Source organism: Achroia grisella, unplaced genomic scaffold (genome assembly GCF_030625045.1).
Source record: "Achroia grisella isolate CSIRO2021 unplaced genomic scaffold, CSIRO_AGI_Agris_v1 utg146, whole genome shotgun sequence".
Lineage (NCBI taxonomy): Eukaryota > Metazoa > Arthropoda > Insecta > Lepidoptera > Pyralidae > Achroia > Achroia grisella.
Genome location: NW_026712636.1, coordinates 346,678 through 356,871, shown reverse-complemented (window position 1 = coordinate 356,871; position 10,194 = coordinate 346,678). Strand labels below are relative to the sequence as shown.

General features: G+C 32.8%; 1 protein-coding gene across 1 annotated transcript in view; it reads left to right on the top strand.

Moving 5' to 3' along the window:
- The first annotated feature begins 606 nt into the window (after positions 1-606).
- LOC131855610 (uncharacterized) overlaps positions 607-10,194 on the top strand; it is a 79,370-nt gene continuing 69,782 nt past the window's right edge. The window contains exons 1-3 of the mRNA XM_059206896.1: positions 607-644; positions 2,567-2,775; positions 3,340-4,731. Of these exons, the coding sequence (XP_059062879.1) occupies positions 607-644; positions 2,567-2,775; positions 3,340-4,731 (1,639 nt within the window). The remainder of the gene's footprint in view (positions 645-2,566; positions 2,776-3,339; positions 4,732-10,194) is intronic.

Sequence of the window (10,194 nt, the reverse complement as noted above, 5' to 3'; positions counted from 1 at the left end):
ATCAATACATATTTTGTTTAGTTTGTAATTCAAACACTGTTTCAAATAAATGAACGTTATTAGTTTCCATGTCACTATTTATACAAATAGTAACAACTACATATACTTAAATAACACAAGTAAGATATTTTCACGTCTTTGAATGGTAAGTGAAAATGACGCATTTATTTCAACAAGGTAAGTTAAATACACGGGAAATTAAATAATGGTAAAATTGTTAAAACACCAAGGTGTTGATATTAAAGCGTAAAATTTTATATTCTTATAATATCTAAAGAACAAATAAAACATAAGACAACGTTCATAGCAAAACGTATGACAACACATTGTATTCTCTATTTCACATTCATATTTTATTTATTTATACAACAAAATTATATAAGGTTTCCTATCTATAATTTTATTGGCATCTCCAACAAATAATAAGACGTGAAATATCTTTGACAGATTTCGCTATCATCGTGCTTAAACATGTCGTCCATATATATAGCGGTATCGACACTAATTCTTATCCTATTGTTTCAGATGTACAAAGTGTTTGATGTGATATTGTATGTGGGATTTACTCTCAGTTAGCGCCCTGCCCCCAATGCCCCGGCTTCCGACATGCCTCAGTCCCCTTCACCTCGTCTACGTCATTACAGGTCCCCGAGAAGAACCAAGCATGAATAGTAAACACCTAACGCTTCCCTAGACTGCACCACTAATCCTTGTAGTCCTTGTATTTATAACACACATATAATGTAATGTTTGCTAATCGACATTGTTTAGTTGATTGAGTATCAATTTATTTAATTACCCATATAATTAAGACAGTATCGAACTGTACCTGAAATATTCTGGTACCTTTAAATTCAAAGTCAAATAATCATATTTAACGGACTGATGTAATTGATTCTAAACTTTATATTAATTTTCTAAAGTGTCATAATGTTACGTAGTTACGTTATTCTGAAACATAAGTTTATAATTTTAATTAACAAAAGTTTACTTATAAAGTATCTATATTTTAAAATCAAAATAATTGTGCCGTCTTTTTTGTATGATTGAAGTTTCTAAAAAATGTCGAAACCATGGCTTGTTTATAGGCTATAATCTAAACCTATTTCAACTTTCAGTAATAGTCGGCAGACGAGACAAACTTGTCGATTAGTATTACCCTATATCCCATAATTTAGTATATTTTGATTTTCTTATAGTAGTGCATGCTTCTTCAAAAAACTTCATTTTCAAAAGTACCTCTTACTTGAACACAGCGCAATTAGCAACACGCATACTAATATTAACATAAAATTACACAGTTCACTAATGTACTCGTAATATCATTTAACAAGTCAATCATAGCCTAAGTTTGCACAGTAGACTAATCTGTAGAACTGTTAGGTAGTAACATTATAATCAAGAGGAAGTATAGACCATTCCTTGTAGATTCAGAAGTTTATGCTAAAGTTAATAATAATATAGTAGTCCCCATTTAGTAAGCCTAGTCTAGTAGACACTTAGTAGATACATTTTACATTTGGTTGAAACATTTATGTTAAATTAAACAGTGACATTAATATCATAGAAATGTGTTTACTCAAAGACTGAGTGTTTCTCCTCAGAATTTTATTATTCATTTAGTTACAGAATGATACTGTATATAAATATAACTCCTTTGTGAATATGTAGTTAATTTCATTCTGAGCGAACACATTCATAGTTTCCACATCACAAAACATCAGCTCGGTACTGAATTCTTGAACGTTTGGGGTGCAATTCGTTCATCCGAACAGCCGGTAGATAGGCTTTATCAACAAAACATCATGTACTGCTTGACGACACAATAACGCTGCCTGTAATATCAATCGTATGTAATATCGACTCATAAATGGATGTAATATACAACAAAGCTGTAAACGCCTCCGATAAACTTTATCTAATGTAATACAATTTGGCATCACCAAGCTTGAAATACTCCATATTATTAATTGAATTGGAAAACAGAAAATAATGTTTTTAGTAACTGTTTCATCTGTGGTACTAATATTATAAAGCTAGAGTTTGTTTCTTCGATTGAGCTCCCTAATCTCAGGATCTATTTGTTTGAATTCTTTTAGTGCTCTATTATGCCTATCGTGGAAGACTATAGATATAAATATAAAACTCCACGCTATGATAGTAGAAGCGGATTATCAACGAAAAATGTTGCAAAAACGAGGAAAATTCCTTTTTGAGGTCTTCATTTTTAAATAAACGCGCGTAGTTGCGCTTATCAATAAAAAATGTAAAGTCAGAACAATTCCTAAACTTAGACTGTTTAATGATAATGTTATTGTCAATAAGTATAAAAGCGGTTAATACTTAGTATCACATAGTTTAGTTATCAGACCAGTGATGCGAATACAAGGGCGCGATATTGGCTTCACGGTTATTCATATTGCATATTGAGCAGACGGCGTATCGTACACAATGTATCCTGATACAAATTTTCAAAATAACAAAGCGTGAGTGACTACAAAGGACATTGTACAGAAATTTAATATAAGCTAAGATCGGCTTCTAATTTTATTTTATTTCTCAACAGGACAATGACCGCAATATGTTTCGTTTGCAACCTGCCGATATTGTCTCATCAAGTGGGACTTGTGTGGGCTGGAGGCAACGGTTGGGACGAATTGACGAGGTCCACATTAGAAGAGTCCACTCTCAGACAAAGACTTGGCAGTCGGAGAGACTCCGCTGCGCAAGTCTCTTGTCTGTCCCCACCAGAGCCCGACGCCGATCAACAAAGGGGTATGCCTAAATAATAATTTGTTATAATAGTCACTGTACAATGCAATAATAACATTAATAAAATGAATGAGATTTCCAAATCACAAGCTTAATTATTAATATAAAATAAATACCCATCATAAAAATATGCAGTTACATATGACAGTTAACCGCAGATAGATTCAGCCTTATTATTTCATTAATTGTATACCGATATTTTGTTACACTAAGTAATAACTTAATCACATGGCTATAACATTCAAACTATACATAAGTACACTTAAATAATATACTTAAAAATACATCTTTCAATTTAGATATTTTAAATGATAGTTTTATATTATATACGTAAAATAAAATAAAAACAAGCGTTTTAAAAATTATCAGAATGTAATCTAAATTATAAAATAACTACTTAACTAAATTATAAAGTTCTACACTTTACAATTTAGTGTACATTCTATTAACGTTATCAATTTGATGTTTTTTATTTAATTAGGTATTTTAGTTAATGCAAGCAATTTTATGTTAAGTCAACATCCCTAAAATACTACTAAAAGCTGTATACATTTATTTATGTTTCAGGAGGTCCACGACGCCGCCGTTCATCGCTAGCGCAACTTACAGATATCTTACGCGAGTGGGGTGGAGGTGGCAGTGGACCCCGGCGTCAACGAGCCCCTCTTTCCCGAAGGGAAACCCTGGCAGACCTAGCACGTTCCCTACCCTGGGCGCGCCACGAACCTCCCCCTCGACGCAGGCGCGATTCGTCTGCAGATTCCGGAATTAAATCCATGGCTTCCAAACGTCGAGACTCGAAAGCTGCACCAAATGATTTTCGTGCAGATTTCCCAAATTGCTGGGAACGCAAAGATTCCACTATAATTATGCCAACACCAAGAGAACGGCGCATCAAAAGGCGGGGATCTGGTGATGATGATAAAGGACGTAGAGATTCAGTAGAAGGACACCGACATCGTCGTGACTCCGTTGCTCCGCCTCCGCGAATAGTAGCAGCCCAAAGAAAGAGACGGGCTTCACCACCTATTCCTGCTCCACCATCTTTTGTAGATGCTTCCCTAGATGCTGGACCATCAAGTCAACCACCCTGTGTTACCATAGTAGCAGTGCATGAACCAAGTCGATCAGATGGCGAATGCCAACCCATGACAATGCCTACAATCATAACATCCGCTGTAACGCCTTCGCCTACTTCACCAACAATACCGGGTAATGCTGCTCAAGCTGTGCAGACATCCCAAGCTACTCAATCAGCACAATCCACACAAGTTACACCTGGCGGTCGTACTCCACCTAATTTAGGTGGTCGTCGTGATTCCACAACACAATGTGGAAGAGCAAGAAGAGATTCCCGAGCAGCTGCAAGCCCAGAACGTAGGCTTGGAAGGTTACAACGACAAGCTACAGCATTCGACGATCCTACCGGTCCACCTGGAACAAGACGTAGAGATTCTGGACCATCTTTGGGACCCGACGATGAAGGTAGGGCAAGAAGAGATTCGTTGAGCCCCGATTCAGCCGCGCGTCCAAGAAGGGAACGGTCTCAATTAAGTCCTGACAGGGCAGGTGGCGGAGAGCTTAGTCCCTCAGCAGCAAGACGTCGAGGTCGTCTAAGAAGACAAGCTTCATGCGCTAGAGTAGGTCGGGCCCGAAGCCCAGAATCTAGTTCATGTTCAAGTCGTGATCCAAGTCCATGCGCTCGGCCTCCCGAACGAACAATAATAAGACGTCAGTCTACCACGGAAGAGATATTGATAGCTCGTGGGTTTCGAAGACAATCTACGACAGAAGAGATGATTCGTTGTCGTAATTTTAGACGTCAAAGTTCTCAAAGCGATGACGCCTGTATGCGCGCTCGCGGTCGTCGAGACTCGTCAACCCAAATATTAGATGGCACCATCGGCACCATGACAGTAGAGACAACCAGTACTTTCTTCGACTCCAGTACTCAAACAGGTAATATAATTTAAATTCATTTATTTGCTTTTCAAAGTTTTATATATCAAATTATCCGTTAAGATAATAGCAGATAATTTATAAAAATACTATAAAAAGTGCGAGTTCAAAGAATATTTTAAAAGTTTCTCTTTAAATGGTAGATGGATATTGTATACATATATATACATGTGTACTCTAATAGAAACAACTGTTATGAACAAATACTAGTTTACCCACTCCACAAGCTCCACATTCGTTACACGACATCTTATATTATGAAGAGGTAGAAATACATCCATCCTCCGACCATTGTAGGTAACTACACATTAGATAGACTTATAGATGTATACAGATATGTTCTTGTAGTGGAATCTAGATATTCACAAGTTTAAAAAAGTTTTCCATATCTCAGACAAAGACAATTCTATAGTAAACAAAAGAAGTTTTGAATAGATAAATATATTTCCAACTTTAAAAATTAATAAAAATAGTATAATCCAATTACCTTCTCAACAATGTAACTTTAAATTGTTTCAAAAATTATTACATTACCGACTTTCAAGTGCTTCTTAAGACTGGACTTTACAATAATAAACCAACAATATAACCCACAGTTGATAATGAGTTAAATAACTTTCATAGTATCGCGCGCTTGGCAGCTTTCGTAGAAAGTGAATTGCATTGAAAACTGTAAACTCCGCCACTATTACACTATTCCATGACAATACCCATTGCCACGTGCTCGGCATCCGCCCCTTTTCTCCAGCCAATCGATTTACACGCAGCTTTGTTGTCTCCCTCTCACGGTGTGCTGCTTTACCGATATAAGAGAGAGGGTTCCTAATAAAAGGAACAGACAGTGGCGCCGCAGCTCTGATGTTGGCCGGTCACGGAACCTATTTTGGGCGGCCCGCTCGGAAGCCTGTCGTGACATGAGATGAACGCGTTTTCCCGGCGCAGGCAGGCTCGCCCGCGCTTGTCATCTGTTGCCAAATGCTGCCATGTTTACCAGAACAAAAGTGATGTGTCGTACACAACGAATAACCTCAATTAGTTGTCCAACGAAGGATTAAAATCGCGAAAATATTAAATAACCGATTCCAATGTAACATTTACAACGAATTTAATTCCAGAAATATTTAAAAACGATAATGTCGCGATTTTATCGTGTCAGACGATATTTATTGTGATTGTCCAATATATTAGATGTAAATATATTTTATTGACGTTCTATACATATTGTAAGCTTGGAGATATCTTTGTGATAAGGTACTGCCGGTAAAATAGTGAATGTGTTGAAAATAACAGTATGTTGTGTATATAAAAACTAAGTAATGTAAATAGAGTAATGGACTAGAAAATAACAATCTGAACACCAAAATATAACTGAACTTTAGCTAGTTGTATATATTTAGTGATAATTATTTATACAGGCGTCAGAATTTTATAATTTAATATAGATATTTTGAAATATTTCTACGATTCGCCATGGTAAGTTATACTTAAAATTTTATCTTGATGTTCTAATATATAATTAAATAATATAATGCTTAAAATACACGTACATAATTTATTTAATTATCAATTTTATTTTATATCATAAACAATAAAGACTTCAAAATAGTTTACTCCTTATTTTAAGAATATCGATGTTACTGAGGGCAATTAAATTCCAAAAATAAATGGATGAAGTATTTGAAATATGAGAAAATTATAAAAAGAAATGTAGTTAAGTAAGTCTAAATATACCAAGAGATAAATAAAAAAACAAATACATTATGACAACATTAAATGAAGTAAAATAAAGACGAAATGATGTCGATAAACATGCTTCACGTGATATTATAATAGTTCCTCCCACTCTTAAGGTCAAAATGTAACATTTAGCAAAGGTTAACTAATTAATGTAGGATACCACAAATAAAATATTATATTTAGGATATAAGTAACGTTAATTTATATATGAATATTATCTCTATTAGATCAGGTTAATTAAAAGGTTTAATGGAAGAAATCCCTGTATTGAGATAAATCCGGTATTAAACTCTTTTATTCCTTAAGGACATGGTAATTTCGAGATATTTTTTAACTTTAGTTTTTACTGTGCAATAAAGTGTTTAAACAAACATACATATAACTATACTACACTAATTATAGTAACAAAAAAATGTCATAAAACCACATACAAATATTAAGGTTAAATGTAATTACAGTTATTAAGACAGGAATATATCTTGTCTTATCTTACATTCAATAACTTAAAAGCTAAATTTAAAAACTAAATAAAACAGTAATTTATTTTGTTTCATAAAGAAATAGAATTAGAAAAAAAATGTGGTTTTCAGGATTATCCAGTTATAATATTATTATATTTACTTTATATAAGAAAAGAAAATACGTGTGAAATATTTATAATATATATTTAATTTAAAAAGAAAATCCTATAAAAAGAACGATTGTGTTAGTACAACAAATATATATAGTAACAATCACATAAGCAATTAAAAAAGTTTCCCTAAACATTATATACATGTTTGGAGCCCAACACAGAAATAATCTACAATAGTTGAGTATTGGTATAATTTTAACGTAAAAACTAAATATACCTAAAGAATAATTTCTAAATCGGTACTTCTAGCAATACCAAAAAAGATAAGCGTAAGCTCGCCCCTTGCCATGTTCAATTCAAATAATAATGTTGTAGCCAAAATGTTGAGAAGTATTGTATTATCTTGGATACAATATCTAAACGAATTAATTAGTTACAATAGCTGTACTTACTTTCTATAATGGTAAACAGTTTTACGTAAGCAAATTACAGAATCCTTCAGTTTCAATGCCACTCGAAGTCATTAAAAGAAAGATCGTAACATTTTATATTTTATAATTAATTGTATATCAAATTTATTTAAATATAATGTGACTTATGTTATAATTTATAATAAATTTAGTATATATTACATATGGTTAAAATATATGCCTATTTTAATATGAAATTACAATTTTCGCTAATGTCTTTACGAATTGAAACATTAATTTTATTCACATAAATGTTCACCATTTTGGACACGAAATTCCAGTCCTATGTACAATTTATGACAATCAATTATATTTTATATAGCTGACGATAACAATAAACCGAAGAAGATTGCACCAATATTGTTTCCAAGGCCCGTTACATTAATACTATCGCTCGTAGTACACTTCCTTGAGCTATAAAAATGATGAAAATGCGTATTTACCACCCACTTTACGGCTTCTTATACGGTCACATTAATTATGCCCAGTTTCTATTACGTTCCTTCAATAATAAATATCTAAATGTATAGCAAACTTCGTTTATTGCTGTCATGAATTCGACGCTACGGTACATTAACGTCATTAATTAGGTTGTACGCGTATTTTAAAAGTATTTAAATATCGAATACGTTCATTAGTGAACTAGCGACCCAACTCGATATTATACTGGTGTACAGTGTATGACGGTGTGTGTGTGTGTAATTATATGTATACATATTAAATACATATATGTATGTAGAGAAAACATTCCAGAAGAAATTGTCAAAGTTATGAAAACAATATCAACATACAATGTGTGATATGCAAAGTTTTTTTCAAAGAGGGAACGCTGCCAAGATGAACCACTTTTAATAATATATTTTAGTTATCATATTCTATTTTTTTTTTTTAAGCCGTATTAAATACTAGTTATATAATATTATTCATACATCATATTCATTCAGTTCTAATAAAATGTCAAATGAACATTCATTATTCTACTTGTACGTCAAACTTCATTAGGATTCGTTAAGTCGTTTAGTTGTGAAATTGTAAAAAACAGAGAGACACGCTTTCGCACTCACCATACCCGTAACTTACTTATTCAGAGATAAAAGAGCTTCTGTTCGTTCTCATGATACAACCTTTTTTTTATATATTTTAACAAGATCCGTTTAACCGTTTAGTAGTCAAAATTAACAAACGGACAAACATACTTTCATAATTACAATATTAGCATGGATATTTTTGTTAATGCGCTATGACATAACCCTCTTAGCATCTTTGCGCTTTATTGTGCTGTGGTGCAAATAGAAGATAATTAAATTATGCCTGTTGCGCATATATATTACTATGTTGTACAAACTCGGGGGTTCTGTGGCAAAGAATTAAACCACAATGATGACAATTTCCTTCCAGCATCTACGACATCATGACTCCCAATTAAGCGAGCTCTTGGGATTAATTTATTTACGTAGCTCTGCTACGAACGTATTGTAGCGCCGAAACGCTACGTTGTCTGGGCTACGATGTATAGAATGAGTATAAATCAGAATAAAACTTTATCAAGTAATTGACTTTGCCCTTTAAGTCATAACGTTATAACCACAAATAGGTGAGAAGTGGGAAAATGTATTGACGTTGTACTGCTACGAAAACATTTCAATACGCTACGAATTCCGCGCTTTGATGCTAGGAGTTAATCAAGAATTCCAGAAAGGAAAATGATTTATATATATATATATATATATATATATATATATATATATATATATATATATATAGAAAAAAAATATGTATAATATGACTGGTAACTTAATAGTAAGTAGCTACGGTCGCCTAAGTATGATATATGAAGATTTAGACGCCATCACGTCATAATTATACAACCGCAATAAATAGGACAGAGATACCCAGTTAAATTTGTAGAAAGTTTATCTCTGATAAGGTCATATATAGTTAAGCCTAAACTTAGCTAACCCTAATTTTTAAGAATTATCCGTTTTAAGAATTACTAAGAATTAATAAGAATTACGTTTTAAGAATTTTAAGAATTACTTAATTTTTAAATCATTGTGTTATGAGTAAACATCAAATAGCTGCAAACTGGAAAAATCTCTTATTGTAGAACTGCTATGAAAACTCTCCACACAATATAGGCTCTCTACTTTTTAATGCTGAGTTTACTGAAAATAACAGAAAGAAACTGTAATATCTTTGAGTTATTAATACTTATATTATTTACTAGTGGTCCTTTATCCAGATGCTCATAACTTTGTGAGCTTTGTTTATATAAAAATAATATATATTCTATGTTCCAATAGTAAAATAAATTCTTGTATACAGTAGTACCGGAGTTTACTTTTCGAGTTACAAAATCCCTCTCTCTCTCCTTATAATATTAGTATAGATTCAATTTACCTTCCATTCAGTTGCAACCATTTATTATTTGCTGAATAATATCTATATTTACCGATCGTATAGATATCCAGCGCATTTTGTGTTTTGTTATATATAGTTTTCATTTTATATCGGCAAAGCTCACGAGTTCTTTATCTTTTTGACTTTTCTTAATACCATAAGGTATTAAGAAATTCATCAAGTATTGTTTATATTATTGTTCTTGGCTTTGTCTACTAGACCGTCATGGTCTGTACGGTATGTTTTTTAATTTTAATTGCTGCACTTTATCGGTTTTTATAT